A 23,304-nucleotide genomic window follows, 5' to 3' on the forward strand; every position below is an offset into this window, starting at 1 on the left:
TTTAGAACCAGGGGCTCAGTGGGCTGAGGGGTGCTTTCCTGGGGGGTACAGGACACCCACAGTGGACAGGAGCTTGGGGTTCAGAGGTGGCAGGGGTGGGATTTGACCCAACTTGTCTGACCCCAAAGCTTGGATTCCTCAAACCTGCTGTGTTTTGCTCCGGAATCTCTTTCCTGTTCCCCAAGACTGAAATACTTACAGGGTTCCCATCCAGTCCGGGAGGACCTCTTTCCCCAAAGTCTCCAGGAAACCCCTGAAGGCATAAGACAGAAGAAACATCTGCAGATTAGTGTTTATACCTGTGGCGCGGCTTCCATCCAAACCCCCGGGGGCACACAAGGACATGTCCATGCAGTCTCACTCCTTGGTTCTGGGATCTGGGCAGGCGGTGGGGTCCCCAGTCACGCGGTGCACTCAACAAACACCAAGACCCAGACCAAGGAGGCAGGACGGACAAGAACTGAGGTCAAGAATCGGAGGCTAGGCTTGAACCAGTAGCTGACTTGCCAAGTGTTCTGAGGACATCCCTTTCCCCCATGGGCCTCAGTTTCCTGACTAGTTGAAGAAGGGAAGGCTTCTGCAGCATCTTCCAGCCCAGACCTTCTGTGGCTGTGACATGCTCTTCAAAAGCTGCCCTATGCAATCACGATCCCCATTTTTACAGATAAAGACAGCGAGACTCTGGAAGGGTAAATGTCAACGTTATGCAAGGTCACACGGTGGGTGACTATCAGCCCCACTGCCAGAAGTAAATTTCAGCAGCCCAGAGAGGGGCCAGGCCACCCAGCCCAGGCAGCTTTGGCCCTCTCATCCCATCCCTGACCCCAACTCCATACTCTCTGGGGAGACAGGCAGCTAGAAAAACATTGGCTCTGGGGACACCTCTGGGGAACCAGGGTAGGGGTAGGGGGCAATTCCATTTCACTTCAAAGGGAAGAGAAAGTCCTCAAGCTTGGAATTTAGGGAAACCTGTTTTTCTCCCCTGCTTGAATTCAAATCATTGTTTTTCCAGGGAAATTTAATAAAAAACACAGCACATGTTTTTCTGACCAAATGGATGCCTGAGCTGTTCAGTAAAGATTCCTCACAGAGGACAATTTGTGTCTGGTTTCTAACACAGCCGGGGGAATCCAGGGAATAGATTAAACCTAAGGACAAACCCCAAACCACTGAAAACGTCTGTCCTGGCTGAGCAAAGAGACCTTGAAATGTGCGTGCATCCAGGCTTTTGTCCTTGCCCTGCTCGGCTGTCTTATTCTCCTCAGATCCCTCCTCTGGTCAGGGAACCCTCTTGGACCAGAAGGGCAGGGGTTGGCCTTCATCCTGGAGGAGGTGTGGCTTCGTTCAGACACCAAAAGGAGGGCGTGAGGACAGAATAATGAGATTTGGACCAAGCCAGTCACTTTGCGGGCAAACCTTCATTTGCCTTTGACATCTACCCTTAAGGGAAAGGTTATCAGTCCCATTTAACTGATGGGGAAACTGAGGCTTGGAGAGGCAATGTCACTTGGCTAAGGCAAAGAAAAGCAAGTCTGTGGTGACACCTGAGCCTAGGTCCCCATCTCTCTAAACTCCATCAAGTTTGTATGAGCTGCACACGGGCAGACCATGGCACATAGAAGCTGCTAAAATGTGTGTTCAGCTGGTTTCAGAGAGTGGCAAGGGTGTGTGTGTGTGTGTCTACAGGCCCATCTCCAGGTCAAGTCTTTGTGGGGGTATATCTGATCCTATCTAAGATTCCTCTCCCCACATACTTTGGGTCCCCCTGGCAAATTTCAGCCTCCCTCCAACCCAGCCCTTCTTTGACAAGCTGTAAGGGAGATCCGTCTCCCCTCTTGGGACCGGAGACATCAGCTGGGTGGGCTGTGGTGAGGGGAGACTTCTGAAGGCATTACGTTTCTGCCTTCACCTTTGGAGGCTGGGGTTAGGGGCCTGGCAGGAGAGGAGGACCATCTATCAGGGCAAAAGGCCAATGCCATCCAGACAGGCACCTGGCCAACTCCACATGGCCCATGAAGGGCAGAACTCAGGAAGTCTGTGCTCTGCTCGCCAAGTCCAGTGTCTGGAGACTAGCTCTGGCTGTATGACCTCGGGTAGACCCTCACTTGACCCCCTGTCCTGCTCAGGCTAGGGTGCGGGGTGTATTCTCTAAGAACACTTGTCCCAACCCTTAGATGAGGCCTGGAAGGAAGGAGCCTCTTCCTCTACACACAGGAATGCCACCCAGCCTAGGGCAAGATAAAGCCCTTGATGCCATTCCCCCAGGCACACATCCTGGCTACAACGCCCAATATATTCACACCCATGGTTCCGCACTCAGAGGCCACTTCAGGCTGGCTCAAGGACTCCCCTTAGACCCAGCTGCCAGGCCAGCCTCCCCCATGAAGGTTTGGAAGCAGGGCAATCCCATGCCAGTCCTGGCTCCACCACCCATGGGCCTCTCCAAGCCTCAGTTTGCTCTGCTGTACAACGGGGTGTACAAACAGGATGAGCCAAGGTGTCCCTTGCTGGCGGCAGGAACGTGAAGGCACATCTCTGGGGTATAAGCAAGGAAGAGACCATCAGAAAGGTCAAAATCCCAAAGGAAGGCATTTCTGCAGACAAAAAGGGTCGAAAGCTAGCCAGTGGCTGATAACAGCAGGGTAAGAACAAAGACAGTAAGAGCAAACTCCAGCAGCCCAATGGGATGACTAATTAAGAGCATAATGGTTGGGAAAAAAGATAGGAGCTTTAAAAGCGCTGGAACAAATCTGCGATTGGAACAATCTCTAAGATAGAAAGACCCTAGCTCTTCTCGACAATCTACACCTCACTGCACCAATGGAGAGACTGAAACCCAGAGCATGTACAAGGGCCCACACCCACTAGCCTGCGTCACCCCTCTGCCGCTGGAGACCATATCTCATTTCCAGCACTTGCCCCAGGGCTCCGATGCTTGGACCTTTTGGATCTCAGAGAGGCGGCCGCCAAGCTAGATGTGGGGCCCCACTTTCCTCCCACTCTGCTTCCCTCTGGCCATATCTCCTCGTGCATGGAGTACAGTCCCAGACGGGCCAGCAGCGGGACCTTCCTCTGCAGGCCTGAGCTCCCGGCTGCAGCAGGCTGGCCCGAGGCCCAAGGAATGAGCTCCGCACCCTGCCGGGGCCCCAGCCACGTGGTGTTACCACTTCCCCAGGTCGGGGCCCCCGGGGAACTGGACGCCTTGTACTTTGAGCAGAACAAGGCCCAGGAGGAGACAGAACCAGACTCCAGGAAGGGACTCCAAATTCTATCTTAGCTACAGCAATGCAGAGGAATAGATGTGAAGAGAGGGCGGTCCTTGTCACCACATCCACAGCAGGATGCCAAGGTCTGAGGAGGCCGCTGAGGGCCACCTCAGCCACTCCCCTGCCTCCAGGCAATGTCTACCCCATCCGTCTGCTCTGGAAGGGGGGCTGGAGAGGCAGAGGAGGCATGAAGCCTCCGGGATCAGAAGTCCCACTAATGCCTCGAAGGCTCAGCTCCCTGACCTCCCTGAAACGGTCTGTCTTGCCAACTCCCCGAGCAGAGCTGGGCTGAAGAGGTGGGATGTCGTAATGCAGCCCCGGCATGCTCTACTGAGCCAGGGCACGCTAGCTCCGGTTTGCACCAACAATGGGAATACAGAATAACCTCTCGGAAGAGCCCCCAGAAGGATCTCAGGGGCCTCTTTATAATAAAGTGTTGAGATTCTCCACAGTCAGGAAATTCCTGGGCAAGCCTAACCTGCATCCCTCCTGTTGCACTTGCAGCCTGCCGTAGTCCTTTCTAGAACACGTGCACACTCCAAGTGTGCTGACATGGAAAGACCCCTTGAGGTCACGATGCTGAGCATGTTTGCACCCTGCCCTTCTGGAATCCGCTAAGGAGCCCATCTAAGAAGAGTCACCCCAGGAAACAAGTAGGACATAGGTAGGTCAAGTTCTCGCCAGGATCCCAGGGTCACCAACAGCCCCAGGGCAGCTCTAGCTCAAGTATGGGACACCGGGGATCAAAACCGCCCCAGCATCACGACTGTGAAAAATTTTCATCCGTCTTGGTCTCAGTTTCCTCACCAGGAAACACGAGACCTCTCTCACTTTGCTCCCTGCTCCCCACAGTCCGGGATTTGGAAAGGGTCCCGAAACCAAATGCACCATAGCAGCAGCTCTTCCCACCCCCCATGGGTGTGTGGCCTTGGGCAAGTCCCAGTTGTGCCTGAGCCACACACTGATGGAGTGGAAGCCAGGGTTGGGCCTTTCCAGCTGTAAGCTTGGGGGTCTGCCGGCCTGACTCACTGCACAAGACCAGCCTTGCAGGCCCGGCCACAGGCCACGAGACACGCTGTGAGCAGTGGCTGGCCTCTGCGAGGCATTCCAGCGGGCTTGATAGTGAGTTCACAGAGCGCCCGCCCAGCAAAAGGATTCACGGCAATGTCTTCCTAACTCCTGGGAGGGACCCTTGTCCCAGCTGCAAGTGTCGCTGTGCCATGCCCAGAACAAGCCAGGACAGCCCAGGAGAAACCCCTTCAGCTCCAACCAAGTCTGCAACATCTTATATCTGGACCCCTCCTCAGAAAACCACAACACACTTTCCATTCTAGCAGACGTGAGGAGATGAGAGCTTTAGCCTAAGCCTTCCTTTGGAGCTAAAGATAGGAGCGCAGAGAGAACTGTAAGGTAGAAAGCAAGCAAGGGTCCTGGGGTCGAGTCCTGACCCTGCCACCAACTCGCTGTGTGACTTTGGCCAAATTACTGGGCTCTCTGAGCTCTGTCTGCTTATCTGTCTGACGGAGAGGTCAGGTCAAGTCATCACTGAAGTTCTTGCAGCTCTGATACGCTCTGACCCCCAACGTCTCCTTTAGGGCTCTGATCAGCAAAAGATTCCCACACACCCTCCTTCCCGACCTGATGCTAGGGAGGCCGCGTGCCCGAGCCCGAAGTTCTGCTCGCTGGAGAGAGATGAACTACAGCAAAATCATCAGCAGCCCTGCCAGAAATGAGACCAGCTGTGATCTGGTATGAGGGAATTCAGCTCATTCTCCTGACATTTCCTTTTGTTGATACATGCCTAGAAATCGCCTGGCCCAAAGCTTTGACAAGAGGACATTTGCAGAAGGAGCGCCCCCCGCCCCCACAGCCCCCACAGCCCACCAACCAGATCAAGGGCTCAGGAGCACTGGCAACAGGGGGGATGGCCCTAAAGACCACTTCCAGGGAGCATGTGGGCTGAGGGTATTGCAGACTTAGGGTCCGGCATGGGCAGAGCCAAAGCCGTAGGGAGTCGGTGCCATGCAGTCCTGCTCCCTACACTATTAAATCATATGCAGTGCAGACCTTGCCCATTTGCTGGCCATGGCAGCTGGGCCAAGGTCAAGGGGACTTTCACGGCCCTCAGGGGTACTGTGTGGCCCCCTGTTGAAGAAGGGGGATTCCTCCCACCCATGCCTGACACTGTAGTGCCAAAGACCACCCCATCATGAAGGACAGGGCACAATCTTAGAAGTTAAAGGCAAGGAGCAAGGAAGCAGAACTGAATTGTCAGTTATGGGGCTTCGAGGCTCGTGAGGCCCCCAGAGAGTGTCTGAGCAAATGGCTTTGCCTGAGTCTCGGTTTCCGAGGCTGGAAAACAGGTGCAGTCAATCTCACCTCGGAGAATCAGTGGGGGAATCATACATAGTTCAAATGCCATGCAGGCAAAAGGGCCTCAATAAAGGTTGCTTTTGGGGGGTACGTCTTGGTTTACAAGTGCTATTCCCAGCACCTGGCACCTGGTAGGTGTCCAGCAAATTTTTGTTGAACGAGAAAGGAATGAGCAGTCTCCTCTCACGTGCAGATAGCAAAATAGCGCTGAGCACCTCAGACCGAAAGGGTGCTGCCTTCCTGGCCACAAGCAGCTTGGCCTTCAGCTCCAAGGAGCAAACAAGTACACGGCCGGGAGAAGGCAGATGAAGAGGCCCCCGGGAGGAGGGAAAAGGGGGAAGGGGAAGAGGGCAGCTGGGGCCTGGTGCATCCCTCCTCCATGCTCAGGAGACTCTGGAACCCATTCGCTCAACAGCTACACTCTGGGGCAAGAGGCAAAAGCTCTGGCTGCTGCATTCCAACCCAGCAATGACCCCCCGAAGCCTCAAGACCTTGGCCATGCCATTCACCCCCTGAGGCTTCATTTCCTCATCTGTAAAGTGGCAGTGCCTGGCGCTGTGGCAGCCTCCCAGGAGACAGTCTGAGCAAATCCCTCACGGGCGGCTCTGGAGGCAGACGTGGGTGAGGGGACGGGGCCCAGCTGAGAACATCTAAGGAAGTCAACTGTCCCTCCTCTGCAACTTAGACTTTGGGAAAGCAGGTCCAGAGAGGTGAAGCCATTGGCTCAAAGTGACACAACAGCCTCAGCCACCCATGAAGCTACAAACAAGAATAACAACTGCTACTATTTACAGAGCACTTACTATGTGACAAGCAGAATGACCCCATGAGCTAGAAGTTATTATCCCCATTTCTCACAGAGGAAAACTGCAATTCAAAGGCTTTGAGCCAATAATGCCCCAGGGCCTTTGCACCTACTATCTCCTCAACCTGAAAAGCTCTTCCCCAGATTGCCACAGGGCTCCCATTCTCACCTCAATAAGGTTTCACAAGAAGTGAGGAGGATTCCTGGATCAACTCACCTAACAGTCTATACCCCAAGCACTCACTGTCTCCCTAACCCACTCTATCTTAACACTCAGCATCATCTGACATTCATTCACTCATTGCTCATTCCCTTGTTCAATCATTGTCTGTCCATGAAAATGGGAACTTTGTCTTGCTCACTGCTCAGCACTAAGCATAGTGCCTGGCCCACAACATATGCTCAGTATTCACTGGATGGATGGACGGACGGATGGACGGATGGATGGATAGATGGATGGATGGATAGATGGGTCTCCTTGGGAATCCAGCCCAGCCCTCACAGATGCCAGGTCTAGCCCTAAAGCAAGAAGCATTAGGTGCTACTCCTTGCCCAGATCCAGGTGTCAAGTATTAGACCCCCAGGCACAGAGCCGCTGTCGGCCACAGAAAGGTCCAGTCTGAGGATGAGGTGCCCCTCTGGTCCTTGAGACCAGGACCTGGATCTTGCTCTTCTTTGCATACCACACTCAGCCCCACAGGGCCCAGATCCATACGCTACGGGTAAGATGCCCGTGATCATGCATGCCAACCCCAGAATCACAGACAAGCCCCTTTCTAGGCACCACTGAGTTCTCCTGGCCCCCTTCCAGCCACCTCTCAAGTTCCAACCTCCCCCACAGTCCCTTCTCCATTAGCCACCAGCAGAGGGAAGCGCAGACCCCAAGCTGATGATGATGCTTCCAAGTCTAGGGGCTAACCCCAAGCTGATGATGCTTGTCACATAGTAAGTGGGCAGCCAAACGGGGCTTTAAGCCACCAATGGAGGTCAGGCCTGAAAGAAATATGCCTCTGTTATAGTCTGGGGTCTCCCTCCACTGGCAGCAAGGATGTCAGAGATATCACTCCAGGGGGAGCCTCAGCTTCCCCTTGTGAGTAATGAGAGCATCGGAATTAATGTCTCGCCCACCAGGTGAAGATTCTGGGGCATCGGCTTCTACAACATTATTGCCAGCCGGTGAATCCGAGATCTTGACCCACCATTGAGATCAGAGGCCCTGGAGGCGAATGGCGGTCTTAGAATCCCAGCTCCCTTATTGACCGTGAAGCTGTGGGCAAGTGACTCAACCTCTCTGTGCCCTGGCTTTCTCTTCCTGCCCTGGAGATACCCAAGCAGGAAGAAAGCAATTCCTGCCATACTGGAGGGTCATGCGCAAAGCCGATGAACCAGGGCTTACAGCCAGCCCCACTTGGGGTCACACCCACTGTAGCCTGCTCACAAGCCCCACTGCCCTCTAGCCTAGCAGGTGCACATGTGACTCTGGCAGCACCAAGACAACACGGAGACTGAGGGTGTTCTGAGATAGGAGCCCAGACCTGGGTCTAGCCATGATCCCCAAGTCCAAGCAAGCCCACAGACACCACTGACTCAGACAACAGAAGCCCCAGATGCAGGACCACACTGCAGAACAATTGTTGCACGCACACACATGCGCGCGCGCGCGCGCGCGCACACACACACACACACACACACACACACACACACAGGAGCCATCCCAGAGGGGCCCAGAGCCACGGCAGGCCCCAGCTCCAGCCAGGCAGCTGCCGGTCAGTGTCCTGGCAGCAGGACACGAGACCCAGACAGCCCCGCATGCTGGTTCACACACTCAGAGCAGAGCGACGGCCGAGCGGACAGAAGCAGAGCTAACGCCCAGGCTGCAGGTGCACGGGGCGGTGTGGGCCCCGGGACGTCAGATTCACCCATAGAGTCTGCATAATAGACACGGAAAATCTTTACCGGCCTACCCATCTTGCCCCTCTTGCCAGGAACACCAGGCAGGCCCTGTAGGGGAGAGACAGGGAAGAGGTCAGGACAAGATTCCACCGGGGAACCGCCAGTGCTGTCCCACACCAGCCCCAGAGCCGCCCACGAGAAGAAGTCGCAGAGGGCCTAGAGCACAGGTCACACACAGTAGGTGCCAGCTATGTGCCCATCACATGGAAGGTGCCTGCACTCTACAGGGCTGGGGTCTGCGTGGACCTGAGCTGTGGAAATGCCTAGGAGAGTGCCCAGCGTCCCTGGTATTCAACAGGTGCTCCTGCTGCGCCACCCCCCCCCCCCCGCCCCAAGGTCCTCTCTATCCAGCTTGTTGATGAGTCCCAAATATGGGCTCAGGCTGGGAGGGGACAGGGAGGAAGAGGCCCGTGGGCCACGTGGTCTTTTCTGTTGCACCACAAGTAAAAGTGGCCATAGACAGCAGGTAACCAAATGAGTATGCTTGTGTTCAATGACACTTTTATAAAAACAGACAACTTGCAGACACTTGATCTGAAATACAAAGTGGGCCCATTTCTCATTTGCTGAAAGCCCTTCGGAAGCTGCCCATGCTCTCAGAATTGAGTCCACTTCCTGACCTGGGCCCTGAGCACCCACGTCACTTCGCCCAGGTACCCCCTCTAAGCTCATCTCTTTACCATTTCCTGCCTCACGCTCAGAGCTTTGACAGTGCACACTGTTAAACTTGCCAAGTTACCGTACCTCCCTGACTTTGCACCCCCTATCCCTTATGTCTGGAAGGGGTCTGCCTTGACCCCTTGGCAGACTCCTGTTCAACTCAATGGCACCTCCTCCAGGAGGGACTCCTGGACTTCTCCAGGCAGAAGGAGTGGGTAGGTGGGCGGGAGGTAAACAAAGAAAGGCTACTCACCCTCTCTCCATCGGACCCTGGCAGGCCGAAGAGCCCTGGGAGTCCAATGTAGCCCTAGGAAAGAGCAGGTAGGGGGTCAGAGGGACCGAGTGGTGGGGCGTGGCTGGCCCGACCCGTCCCAGCCCCCCTCGCTGCCCTCCCACACCCAGGCTCCTCTTCCTTGCTCGTGGCGGTGGCAGCTCCGGCGGCTCCTCGATGACACAGGCCTTGAGGCAAGTGTATATGCCCATGGACTGCATGGTGCTGGCTTCCACGATGTAGTCCAAAGGCACATACCCTCACGCCAGGGAAGGGCGCGGGCGCTCTTGGGGTGGGGGGGGGAGGCCCGCCCCACGCCGGGGCTCCCGGACCTGCAGAAAGGAAGCTCTTGGCTGGGTTAGATGCTAGAGGGGCACCAGGTTCCCCCCACTCCGAGGGACCCTGCCGGGTGCCCGTGGCTTCCACAACACCTCCTCCTAGGCTGGGGCTCACATCCACCCACAGCCGCCTGAATGCCTGCAGGAAGAGCGGCTGCCCCTCGGGCACGCGTACGCCACTTCCTTCGACCCACCGGGCGACACCGCGGCCTGGCCATCCGCTCCCCCACCGCAAGACAAGGACACCCAGGCTCTGGAGATAAAGGGGCACAAGTAGTCGGGGCGGAGCTAGGGGTCCACTGCCCTCGGATGCACCTGACTTTCTGCCTCCAAGTTATGCCCTTCCCCACCCAGCGACGGCAGTCATCCCTTCCAAGCCCGGCTCCAATGCCCTGGCCTCTGGCAAGCAGAACCCATGTCTTCCCTCCACACACGCACCACATTTGCTCCTCTGTTAAGAGGATTTACCACTTTCTCCAATGTATCTTCCATTATCTGTGTTCATGTTTCATGTCCTCATTAGCCTGGGAACTTCTCAAGGGCAGGGACCTAGCCCAGAGCTCCTGTCATTGTCTGTGCTCTCTAGATGTTTATGGAATGCTTTAATAATAATGCTCCCCGAAGTTAACATTTACTGAGCACAAGCCACGTGCCAGGCCCGGTTCTCAGGGCTTCACGAGCATTCAAGCATCTACCGTGTCCTCACTACAGCCCAGGAAGCACGGGATTAGCAGTCGGCCCCCTGGAAAGGTGAGAACATTTAGGCCCAGAAGTGAAGCAACTTGCCCAGGGTCACACGGCTGGAACATGATAAAACTGGTATTGGAATTCAGTCAACGGACTCCCAGGCAGGCCTCTTAACCCCTCGGCTACACTGCCTCCCACAAACAAGCAACCAATGCAGGTTCACAACCATCTCTCCTTCCCTAGCAGGGCAAGAGGTCATTGAGCCTCCTCAGCATCCACCGTGATAAACAGTCATCCTTGTAGCGAGGGACATTTATTGATCCTGCCAACCAGGGCTTATATCCCAGATTTACAGATGAGAAAAAAATGGGCTCTGAGAGGTCCAGCAGCTTGCCCACCATCCCACAGCTGGTTAAGGGCACAGCAGGTCTCAAAGCCTGTTGCCCTAATTCCAAAGGCTGCGTTCTAGCACTTTCCCAACGACAAGGCTGGTGGTGGTGGGGAGGGCGGCTCCAGTGGTCCCAGCTCCCCCGGGCTGCTCAGGGCCCTGTAACCCAGAGAGGAGGGTGCTGGGGCCAGACCAACTCTGGCCCACATGTGGTCTCAAGATGCCCCATCAGCATGGCAAACAGCAAGCAGCCCCAGATGTCAGCAGCATGCCTCTGGGGCCACAGCTCGTGGGAACAGCTGGATACAGGACAGGAGCCTCCCCAGCCCCTGCATGACATCACCACCATCATCACCAACATCACAGCATCCCAAGGAACTTGCCCACCCACCTCCTTGCCCACCTCCCAGACGCTCTAACGGCCGCATGTCAGCTGCAGGGATTAAAGCCCAGCCTGTGGCCATAAATAGTTTTGGCTCAGGAGTGGAGGACACGTCACACCTGACCTGGCCTGACCGAGGGCTATGTGACCCACTTGCCGAGCATTCTTTGAGAGGCAGCAAGTCCGGCCCTCAGGACACCTGAGTCCCCATTCCAGCTCCACCTTAGGCGTGCAGAGCAAACTGCAGCTGTCCAGTCCTCACCATGAACCCAGTTTTCTTGTGGGGATTCCATCACGTTATCTCTTAGACTTTTAAACTCCATCGACCCCCATTCGGTGCATCCAGAATCTTCTCCACCACCCACAACCCACTTGGGAGCCCGTCTTCAGCAGTACTTGCTTCAAAATTCCTGGTATCCCCATAACCATGCTAGAGGTAGGAATGGACCTCACTCCCATTGTAAAGAAGGGCAAACAGGCTGCTGGCTACTCAGGGTTTGCTCCAGGAGAGGGAGAGCAGATGCTCCATCAGCCTCCAGGCCTGAGCAGCATCACCCATCAGCCACCCCTGCTCTCTAAAAAGGGTTGGGAGGGGAGCAGGAGAGAGACCTCTGAGGATTCTACCAGCAGACAAAGTAGCCCCAACTTAGGTCCCCTAGCACTTGGGATGTGCTGGGGGACACGGCAAGCAAGTGCCTGACCGTAGCAGCTGGGCCATGGCTGAGCACCCAACAGAACCTTCGCTGCCTAGTCCGCCTGGCATGGGCACCACGCCGGCTTACCTGGCTCAAGGATCCCCCATCACCTGCCCACCCTGCTGCCCCTTTGCTCTCCAGAGAGCACTCAGGTGGGAGGGCAGAGGTGCCAGACACTGTATACAGACCCTGCACCCTCACCTCCCATCACGTCGGCTGGGGGGACAGGTAATGACCACCCAGGGCCCCACCTGAGTGGTACTTGCCAAGGCCCACTTACCCGGCTGCCTTTGGGGCCAGGGTCTCCTACGGGTCCAGGTAACCCCTGAAACATAAGAGACAGAGGGGCAAGGACATAGGGAAATGTTCTTCCTGCTGCCAGCAACCCAGGGCAAGTCCTGCCTCCTTGGGGCCTCAGCTGCCCCCTCTGGAGAAAGACGTGCAGTCTTCACACTGAGGACCCCACTCTGCCCCAGAGTCCCAGGGGAGTGGAGGTGGGGCAGGGGAGACTGAGTGGGAGGAGCCTCTGAAGCCCCACCCCCATAGCAGCAGGTCCCTTTCTAAGCATCCTGTGCCCTACTGCCTTCAAAGAGAGGGTTCCTTGGTCCAGCCCCGTGAATAGCCTTTTCTTTGGGGCCCACCCGGCAGGCACAACTCCTCAGCCCCCAGCCTGCTGCCTCCCTCTGCCTGGGGGGCACCCGTGGCCATCTCCACACCACCATGGCCACCGAGCTTCCAGAAGCCATATACTGCACCTGCCTGCCAGGGTAACCTTTGGCCCCTGGGCTGCCCTCAGGTCCTGGCCGCCCCTGCAAAGGAATGAAGAGAAACATAAGGAAAGGAGAGACTTTGCCCCGCTCTGGGTCTGGGGGGCGGTGGGGGGCTGGGGCTTATTCACAATGGACAAAGAGCAGGGCAGGAATGCGAGCTGAATGGGGAGGAAGGGGAAGCCGCTGGGCTGCTGGGCCCCCAGCCCACCACTCCATGAAACCGGTCAGACGAGCTGAGAAGGACAAACCCCCTGTGCTGGCCGCCCAGGACTGAGAGAGCTCTAAGGAGCCCTGGCTGGCTCTCCCACGCTGGCAGGGGCTGCTATTTGACTTGGGCCAGTGCAGCCCAAATTCCTGCAAACCCCGTGGCGGCGTGCATAATATCCCCTAACATCGTCCGGAACAGGCCAGCTATTCATGGCTCTGGCTGGAGTTGAGGGGCTCATGCCAATGCCAGGTCGGCGTGGACTCCGGCTCTTTCAGGCAGAGGTGGCTGGGGGAGAGGAGGGGGAGGCTTGTCCCCCTGCCCCCCACGGGATGGTTCTGGGGCTCACTCATGGAACAGGGCCCAGGGAGGAGGCCAGGGGCAGACAGGGATGGAGCAGGGGGGCGGAGTGCAAGCAGGGCAGAGCTGAGGCTGCGGCCCTCACCTGTTCTCCGGGGTGCCCCGCCGGTCCAGGATAGCCCTTGTGTCCCTGTGAGGGGGGAGGAGAAAAAACGGCATCAGGCCAGCAAGGCGTCTGGGACCGTGGATCAGATGGCAGAGGCCCAGCCACCCTGTCCGCCTTTTCAGCACTGCATGCTCTGTGCACGGCAGGGCTGGAGTGTGTGTTCAGCGACCACTCGCTGAATGGATGCATACAAGGTTGGCAGCTCGCTATGCTTTGCTCTCCCACCAGTGGCACTCAGACAGAAGCCATCAGGGGAGGTGTTCACTCCTCCCGCAGGGTTTGTGAACAGAACTGGGAGACAGCCCCCCACGGCGGAGTGACGCTGTATCCCAACCATTCCTTCCAAATCCAGACGGGGGAGAGCCCATCCGAAGCCGGGGTAGAGTGAGTTCTCAATGGATGGGTGGGCCAATTAGGACCTTCGGCTCTGGGATACGTTCAACCACCATGTGCTGCTGGGATCTGTGTCAAGACCTGCCCCTTCTCATAAATCCCCTATCAGAAAAGATCTCACACATACCGACCAAATACATTAACCACAGTAGGGGCCTCCCTTCCTCCCACTCGTCACAGCTCCCATTCCAGGGAGGAAGAGGCCACCCAAATGCCTGACTGAGAAGGACTCTGTCAACAAGCCAGTACCAACGCTGACCCTCTGTCCTCACGACCCAACCTCCAGGTCTCTAGGTCAAGAGAATCAAACCAGTGTGTGCTTACTCATGGCCCTAGGGACAACCACCAGAGCCATTTCCTAAGACTTAGGGGCTCTCCGAAGGGAAAGCCGGGACTTCAAACTTCCATCACCTCGGGGCAGCTGTGAACTAAGACCAGGCAGGGGTCTTCCAGTCCAGACAAAGCAGTCACACAGATCTCCATTAGACCCCCTGGCACAGAGAGCCCAGGTCTTGGCTCAGACACCGTCCCTCACCTACCGTGCAAGTCTGGTGGGTTTCCACCCTTCTCTGGACCTCAGCTGAAGGCATGAGAACTCTCAGTGCCCCTCGGCTCTGGTGTTTGGGAACTCCGAAGTTCTACAGCTCCCCCAGAGGGTGATAAACAAGATGATGCCTGTAGAGTCCCTCCATGCACTGCTGTTCACCTAGACTACACCTGCATGACCCCCTCTAGCCCTTACACCAGCCAAACGAGGTGCAGTGTTGGGGGGGGGATTATCACCTGCACTTTATAGAGGGGAAAACGGAGTATCAGAGAACTTGCTCCGAGTCCCATCGCTAAGAAGCAGTGGGCTCCCACTCACCGCCGGGTCCTTCTGACACCCGAGGCCACACCGAGAGCCTGGGCGACATCCCAGGCACGGTAACCGTTCACGCATGTCCACGAACACACACCGGCACATGCACTCAGCACGCCCCGCAGACCCCCAGGAAGCAGAAATCTTAATTATAAACAGCAACGTCGGTTGGATCCAAGAGGTTTGGGGAGTTTACAAGCATTCCTGCTGCACCTACTCATACCTCAGGACGGCTCAGCGATATGATTACATCTCACACGCGGGGCCCATGAGACTGACGCAACGTGGCTTGCGAGCAGCTTCTACCTGGGGTGGTGGAGGGGGGGAGGCCGTGTTCTTTTCCCCAGGGAGCAAACTGAAGCTTAGGCCACAGCCAGGGGCTCACATGCGGAGTGGCTAGGATCTCTTGTGTCAGGCTGATCTGGAACTATCCTGCTTTGCTACCGGATGGCTGTATGACCTGAGGCCACTGATGTCACCTCACCGAGCCTTGGTTTCCTCTTTTATAAATGGGTATATAAGGACCGGTGCACGGATCACGTGACATAATGTGCGTAAAGCACCTGGTGCAGTACCCAGCACTGAACTCAGGTGCCCCATAAAGACCTGCTGCCGTCACCGTCATGACCTTCATATTTCATTCATTCATTCAACAACCACTCACTGAACTTCTATGTGCCAGCACCATTCCAGGCCTGGGGTGAATGAGAAGACAACATCCTTTAGCCTTAATGGAGTTGACAGTCTAATTAAGGAGATGTAAAACCAAATAAATATAAAAGATAATGTCCGGGGGAGGGGGAAATAGGGAGCTGTTGTTTTCGTGGGTGTAGAGTTTCAGTTTTGCAAGATGGGAAAGTTCTGGAGATGCTTTTTGCACCACGACGTGGATGTGCTTGGCACTGCTGACCCGTACCTTTAAACACAGTTAAGATGGTAAATTTTACGTTGTGTGGTTTTTGCCGTAATTGAAAGTTAAAATTTTGAAAACGGCGACTGTGCAGTAGTGACCGGCGCTACGAAGAAAAGTGAGCAGAGTCAGAGGACAGAGAGAAGCAGTGTTGGGGGGAGGCATGGTGGCTGTGGCTGGGCAGCCGGGCAGGTGCTCTGAGGGGACAAATGACATGAGCCAGCCACGGGGCTGGCCCCCTGGGGAAAAGCGTTCCCAGCAGTGGGAACAGTAGGTGCAGAAGCCCTGAGGCGAGAACCCTCTCGGGTGGGTTTGACAAAGACCAAGGCCTCCATGACGGGAGCAGAATGAGTGAGGGGTGAGGCAGAGAGCGGCGGGTGGTTAAGAAGAAGCCGGAAGCCAGCCCACACAAGGCAGGAGTATGGTGGGAACCCACACGAGGATTTTGAGCAGGAACGTGTCATGATAGGACACATGTAATTGTCTTTCTTATCGTTTCTCCACTTGGAACTTGCACACGAGGAAGAACAGCAAAGCCTTTCCCACAAATAGCAGAATCGAGCCTTGAGCTCAGGCTGTGTGACTCTGCTCAGGCAACTGCCCTCTCTGAGCCTCACTCTGCCATTCTGAGCCCACCTCAGGTTGCTGCCAAAAGCCGATGCAATAATGGGGCGAGAATCCCAAGAGAACCATGAAAGGGGACCAGGGAGCCCCTGAGCATCACCAGCTCCTTTGGCTTTGCCTGCAGCCAGGAAGAAATCTGCTGAAAACCAATGTTCCAGCAGACAAGTGTTGCCAGGGAGATCCCAGAAGATTTTAAGAAAACCCTTTACTCAGGACACAGAAAAAAGGGAATGCATGATCTTCCGGGATAGGGACAATGGCCGGCCCTTTGCCTGGCCTGGTACTAGAGCCTTCAATAAATACATCAGCTCATCAACTCCTTGTGATCACCCTCTAGCAGGTAGGAGTTACCATGCACACATGCCAGACAAGGAAACGGAGGCTCAGAGAGATGAAGAGACTTTCCTGAGGCTACACAGTTTCCCAGGGGAAAGGCCAGGGTGTGACTCCAATCCCTAAGTCCTAACCACCCAATCGTGAGATAAGACATACTTATTGAGGCCCAAGGCCCACCTAGAAGAGCCACAGGGCCACACAGGGAAAGACCCCCTTAGAGGCCCTCCTCCCCAGGACAGAGCATATGGATCACTGCAGCATTACCAGGGCAGAGCACCGTCACGGAATCCTGGAGTATCTGAGTTGGAGGGGACCTGAGCCATCAATCTGACCACTTTTCTCACTGGACAGACTTACCAGGGGAAAGGGACTTGCCCAAGGTTACTTAGCAAGTTATGGCCAAGCCCAGACTATTCTCCAGGACTCTAGACCCCCCGCCCGGGCTGCGCTTGGTCCAACAGGCCACGATTCCTAGGTCTGTCCCAATCAGTGGACCCTGAAGGGCCTTGCATGTTGCTGTGAACGACCCACTTCTCCTGGCTGAGAGCAGCAGAGGCTGGGCAAGGCCAAGGCATGGGGGGAGGGTGGGGGGAGGTTCCTATGCTCCCTGGAAGTACCTTAACAGTGTTTACCAAGCTGGGGCCAGCCAAATAGCTTCAAATGACAGGGCCCCAGGACCTGGAAGAATCTAAACCATTATCTTCTTCTGGGCCCCAGCAATTACGGGGTGAGTACTAACCGCAAGGTGGACCCACGGGCAGTGATTTCCCCCTGCGTGATCAGTGCCTGACTGGTACTAGAGGAGAGCAGACGCTTCAGGGGAGCTCCAGGGACCATGTAGTCTGCAAGGGGCCTCTGGCTGCCCAGCAGGCGGGTCTCCACAGGACCCGTGTTTATAATAGAACTTGGTCTATATTTTGGTTTGGGAGCCAGATTAATCATTGCTTACAGTGCACAAGGGGAAACCAGACATCACCTCACTGTTGCAGCAGACAGTCTCCCTGTCGGCTGGGATGCTATTTGGGCTTTGGGCAGGGAGCATGGGGGTGGGGGGTCCTGTTCTTGCCTGGGGGTCCTGGGGAGCAATGTGTGCCTAGACCTCAGCTGTTTCCCCGGCTCCAACTCAGTGTGCAAGGCCCCAGCTTCTCCTGCAGTAAAACGGAACTCACCATGCTTGCTGAGCACTCCATGAGACCCCCTAAACTTCTCGACCATCTCCACAGCCCATCGGGGGCAGGCAGCGGGACAGAGAGCCCTATTTGACAGAAAGGATCGGCGAGGAAGAAACATGCCAGGGGGCAGAAGGACTCATTACATGATACTGGCCAAGTCCCTACTCCTCTCTGGACCTCAGTTCCCCCCCACCCCCGCCCCCCGCCAGCCTCTCAAAAAGCCTTGTGTCGGCTCAGAAACTCTAGGATTCAAAAACATGTGGTCTGTCCAAAAGCGCAATCCATCATGACACAGCCAGGCACCTGACATCGAACTCTGCTTAATGGGTACCTGAGGCAGGTCGGGCAGGAACACACCATTTTTGTCTGGCTCATCCATTCAACCAATTGTTCATTCATTCAACTAAGGTTTGCTGAGCCCCAAACATGACCCTGTGTTAGGCACAAAGAATACACCGGTGAACAAAACAAACTCACTCCCTACCTTCTAGAAGGTAACACATATTAAGTGGAATGAAGGAGAAGCACTGCGTGCTAAAACAGTGTAGACAGCCAACCGGCAGGGGCGGCATCGTAAACAGGCTTGAAGGAGGGGCCAGGTTGGACAGCAGAGCAGGAGTAGAGCTCAGAAACGGCAGTGGGCATGGGCCCCAGAAGCCCAGGGCAGCCCAGCAACAGGGGAGCCTGGAGAAGGTTCTCAGTAGGAGGTCAGCATGGAAGTGGCCAACTCAGGCGGCACAAGGAGGGCCTGTGGGCAGGGTGAGGGTTGCAAGAGGGAGTCGGGAGGAAGTTTCAACTGGAGTCCCAATTTCATTCCATTAGTCATGTCTACGTGGGGCAATGTGTTAAGGATTCTGAGGTCGCATCAGGGCTTGACAGGAAAGATCAATGAGTGATGTCTGCCATAGGCAGGAGAGGGAGGTATGGGACAGGGCAGATGCATGTGTCCAGAACTGTGCTAAGCCCCTCATAAGGAAACAAGGGTGGACAGGGACTCTGTGCACTTGCTCCAGCTGACAAATACACCAAGGACACCAGAGTCTCCTGCCAGCCAAACGCACAGAGTCCCAAAGAGGCTGAGAAGGTGGGCTGGATGATCAGAGAAAGGAGGAGTGACTTCTGCCTGGGAAGTGCTGGGCGGGGGCTGCTCTTGGAGAAGATGGTGTAGGAGAACAGAATCAAGCGACAGATGTGTGAAGATGAGCGTGGAAGATCATGACTGGGGAGGGCACAGCATAAGCAAGTGCAGGGAGGCAGGAAGGCCCAGGATGGAGGGGAGCTTCTGTACAGCAGTCTCTCAGCCCCGGGGCTCCGCTGACACCGTGGGCCGGGTAAGTCTTTGCTGGGGTGGGATATTTAACAGCATCTCTAGCTTCTACCGGTTAGAAGCTGGTAGCTTCCCTCTCCCAGCTGTGATGGCCAAAAACGTCTCCAGATATTGCTAACTGTTCCCTGGGGGAACAAAATCACCCCCAGCTGGGAAGCACTGCTCTAAAGAGAGAAGGCGGACAGTCGGACTAGGGACAGCACAGGACTCCACCCTCCCAACGTGCAAATAGGATTCTGGTAGGCTTCTTGGCTAGTGGAGGGTGGTTACCTGGTAACTAGGCAAGATGACCAATGGTACCAGATGGGCAAGATCTTAAGCACATTTCCTTCATGATCATGATCATTCATTGGTTCAACAAACATGCACGCAGTGCCTACAAGTGCCAGCCACATGCTAGTGCTGGGGCTAGAACATCTCATCTCACCCAACCCCTCCCCGAACCCCAACCTCCCCCTGATCCCAACTGAGGCTCAGTGAGGTGAGGCCACTTGCCCAAGCTCACACAGCAGGAGAAGGGACAGAGCTGGGTTCTGTCCAGGCCTGTCCAGCCTGGTCTGTGCGCCTGCCCAGCCCTCGGGAGTTGGCTCGGCAAAGGCCCTCAGCAGACATCGCAGGTGGATGGCAGACAAAGGAACCTTCTCAGCCGGGGAGGCTCTTTTTACTTAATGGGCCCTCTCTTACTTGAAAAGCTGTCTCCATCAGCGTTATGCAGAGAGAAAGGTCAGGGACCTGGGTTCAAATCCCAGCTCTGCGGCGTAGGGACTCTGGAAGGTATTTCCATGAAACCAGTGGCTCTCAGTCTCAGCTGCAGAATCTTGTACCTGGGTCCCACTCACACCAATGGGACCAGAGTCCCTGCCCACAGCCTAATGCACAGTCGGGGGTGGGGGGGCACTGCTACAGAATTCCCTCTCCACGAGACCCTTGATGAGCTGATTTGCATTTAACACCAGTGTCAGCATGGTGACCTGGGTGAGCCTGGGACCTAGGTGCATATTTCCTGAACGACTGGAAGAATGAATGAACAAATGAATGAATGAGGTCAACTCGAGCCTCAGTTTTCTCAGCCTTAAAATAGGCATAATAATGCTTTAACTCTCGGAGGCTATTGTGAGGATACACTGTGACAAAGCACTGTTACTCCTTGCACCGCCTCTAACTTGGGAACCCTCCCAACCAAAACTCCTTTTCTCCTGCCTATTTTTGTCCATTTTCCATTTGTCCTTCCATTTTTACTGTTTTTCTTTTTATTTTCTGCCGCCCCACCACGCACACAAGAATGCCAGCTCTGGGGGGACAGGGATATTTGTCTAATTACTCAGCTCCACATCTCTCGCATCCTGCCTGGCACATAATAAGCATTCGATCACTTCTGTTGAATACATGAATGAATAGGATTATTGGTGTCGCGCTGAGGTGAAACCCCAATTCGATGGGCTGGTGAGCAAAGAGGACGCTGACTTCACCTCTCACCCACTGATGTCCCCTCTCCCCCAAGGCTCCCCACATGAGACGATGCAGAGAAGCCACATAAGAGCATCAGGACAAAGTGGCTGCTGTTGTCACCGAAGACCCTCGTGGGAGGAGAGAGTGCTTACAAACAGTGATGATTCCAGGTACCGTTCTACCCCATCGGTCCTCCTCCCCAGCCCCCATGACTGGTCAGGGGTCCCTGCCTTGGGCCCCGAGCCCCTCCAGGCTCTGCCCACCGGCCTGCCACCACCCAACTCCTGCAGGCTTGCCTGAGCCGGGACCCGGGGGCCTCCGTGTAAATGGCTTTGCCAATTTCCCAACTGCACAGAGGCTCTTCCTTAGTTGAGAAAAGATGCTTCTCCCTGCTCAGGTGAGCTGGTCCCTCTTGGATGGGGACTCTTGGGCCTCCCTGGACATCTGCTGAGAGCAGGGAGCCCTGTAGCCCTGGCAGGAGCGAGTCAGGTCTGCTTTTCCCATCTCCTGCCACCTCTGCTAGGCTCCCACCCCCATGCAGAGCAAGACCACCACGGGCTGCTTTATGAGCCGGCACTGGAAAGAGACTTTTCCACTCACACCTCGTCCATCAGAAAGTGCTGGAGCATGGAGGGGAAGTGAGTGGCGAGAGGGAGTCCCTGTGTTCTCTGAGCCAGAAAATACCATGTTTCCCCAGCTCACAGACAGCCATAGACTCCTGTCTGGGTCTGGCCTCTTCAGATTTATGCTCTGGCCTGCTCTGGCCTGCTCTGGCCATCGAGGGTGGAGAAGGAGATGGAGGGTGGAGAAGGAGATGGAGGAGACGTGATGCTCCAAGTACCACTGGGACCCTCAGAGCAAGGACAAGATGGAGCCAGGAGACACCACATCTGTCCAGACAAGAGCCAGATGGCCCAGAGAGCGGGTACCTGCAGCCACAGTGAGGAGCCAGGGCGGAAGCTGAAGACGTGGCCCTAGGCCGACAGACCTCCTGGAATCCCCGTCAGCCATCCTGCAAAACGTAGTCGACCCTTGGCCTGCATTGTCCTCCCCATCCCCCAAGCCCATTTCCTGAACACCTACTACGCACAGGCCCTGTGCTAGCCTCCGTAGGGAGAGGGCCAAACCAGACTGGCACCACGCCCTGGTCGGTCTAGACTTCCTTGAGCAGAGCAGAGGCTGTTGGACTGAAGGCTGCGGTTCCAGGAGGACTGTCTGGAATAGGCACAAGCGTGCTTGAGACCTGAAGGATGACAGACCTGGGCCAGGAAGCTAGACAGAAAGCCCACTGGACAAGGCAAAGCACTGAAAGCAAGGTGTACCTTTCGTCCAAGAGGTCCTGGATTCCCAGAGAGCCCAGGCAAGCCCATGTTGCCCTGCAAAACACAGACAAAGGGGTGAGGCGGGGGGGGAACAGGGGCAGAGACACTCGTGAAATGGCAAGCGTGTCCTCGCTCGGCCAACTGTCCGCAAACAGGACTCCTGGAGGCCCAGAGGCCTCTGAGGGAGGTGAGGGCAGCCAAGTGGGCAGGTACCCAGCCCCTCCCCGCTAACCCAGACCCTCCCCTTGATCTATTTTATACCCTGGATATTGGTGCAGGATACCATTTAGGGCACGGGGTCTGCTGCTAAAACTGTGTTTGAAAACCACTGCCCCAGGGGACACACAACTTGTCTGTCCCGTTCCAATTTGCTCTCTCTCTCTGCATTCCTGAGACTCCCTTCCCTTCTGCCCATTCCTCCTCCTGGCTGGGCATGGGGGGTAGTAGGGGGCATTTCTGCCTTAAGACCTAAGAACGGACAAGTCAGGAGCAAGAGAGAAGCCCGGGCCTCTGGACTTTGTCAGACCTGGATACAAATCCTGCTCTGCACCCGACCAGCTCTGCGACCTCCAGCAATCACCTGCCTCTGAGGCCTCTCTGTTTTCTCATCTGCAAGCTGGGCCTATCTGTCCTGCATTATAAGGTTTCGACGAGGAGCACATCAGAGTGCATGGGGATGTTTACACCTAGCAAATGTTTGCTGCATGAAAAAATGATCCCGTGACGATATGAAGGAATGAGCCACCTAGGTCTTGGGGAAATCAAAGGGACCTGAGTCTTCTACGTGCCTAAGCACAGGAGGCTGGTTTGAGAAGCAGTGTTCTGTCTGTCAGGAGGGCTCGTGGGCTCGTGTCCAGAATGAGCCAGACAGACTCGAGTGTTCCTTCCAGGATATGTATGTCTGAGTGCTGGGGGTCTTACTTAGAGTCTGGGTTCCCCTGTTCCTGCCTGTCCTGTGCTCCTTCCAGGCCCCTTAATCAGTGTTGGGGAGATGCTTCAGGGATGGATGAAGTCCTCTGGCCTAAGTGTTCTCTTTTCCACGAGAAACTTCTGGTCCCATAGCCCTTCAGAGTTAGGGAGCCTTGAATCTCTGGCCCGATCCCTTCCCATCTCCTAGAAATCCACAGACCTGTCCACTCAAATTAACCTCAGAGGGGCTTTTGAATGTTTTTGGAAGCTTCCTGGGTGTATGCTAGCAAAAAGCTTCTGGATGCCAAAGGCCACCTAGAGGGTCCTACAGAAATGCAGGAAATTACACAAAAGGTCACTCACCAAGGGTGTGTCCACAGGCAAAACATTTGTCAGTCTGATTGGTTGCACCCCCAAAGAAAATACAGGGAATGACTTTGGGTTTGGCACAGGGAGAGCTGAAGGACCTCAAGAAAAGCACCAAACCACACTCTTCCCTGGCTACTTGGCCACCTCCTGCCTCTGACACGCAGCGGCCTCTGCCGGGGCATGGCGGTTTCCCTACTGTCCACCCCTCCATTTCCCTCGATGCTGGGGTCCCTGGAAACCTACCTTCGCCCCATCAAGGGCCTTTCCTGGTGAGAGCCCTGGGTCCCCTTTCTGTCCCTGAAAGAAAAACAATTCTTTCTAGAGTTGTCTAGAGAGGCTATCTCCCCACAACCTCTGCTCAAAGCCCTGTCCCCT

At 55.6% G+C, this 23,304-nt stretch overlaps 1 protein-coding gene across 12 annotated transcripts in view; it reads right to left on the reverse strand.

Annotated features, from left to right (window-relative positions):
- Nucleotides 1-23,304, reverse strand: part of COL27A1 (collagen type XXVII alpha 1 chain) — a 135,765-nt gene that overhangs the window by 79,026 nt on the left and 33,435 nt on the right. For 10 of the 12 annotated variants that reach the window (XM_035723525.1, XM_035723523.1, XM_035723522.1 and 7 more), the window contains exons 6-13: nucleotides 23,173-23,226; nucleotides 21,652-21,705; nucleotides 13,239-13,283; nucleotides 12,574-12,627; nucleotides 12,099-12,143; nucleotides 9,311-9,364; nucleotides 8,401-8,445; nucleotides 200-253 (exon numbers count right to left, since the gene is read on the reverse strand). In XM_035723525.1, the coding sequence (XP_035579418.1) occupies nucleotides 200-253; nucleotides 8,401-8,445; nucleotides 9,311-9,364; nucleotides 12,099-12,143; nucleotides 12,574-12,627; nucleotides 13,239-13,283; nucleotides 21,652-21,705; nucleotides 23,173-23,226 (405 nt within the window). The remainder of the gene's footprint in view (nucleotides 1-199; nucleotides 254-8,400; nucleotides 8,446-9,310; nucleotides 9,365-12,098; nucleotides 12,144-12,573; nucleotides 12,628-13,238; nucleotides 13,284-21,651; nucleotides 21,706-23,172; nucleotides 23,227-23,304) is intronic. The other 2 variants (XM_035723520.1, XM_035723524.1) reach the window with 2 other exon arrangements.

This window comes from Zalophus californianus, chromosome 13 (assembly GCF_009762305.2).
Source record: "Zalophus californianus isolate mZalCal1 chromosome 13, mZalCal1.pri.v2, whole genome shotgun sequence".
Taxonomy (NCBI): domain Eukaryota; kingdom Metazoa; phylum Chordata; class Mammalia; order Carnivora; family Otariidae; genus Zalophus; species Zalophus californianus.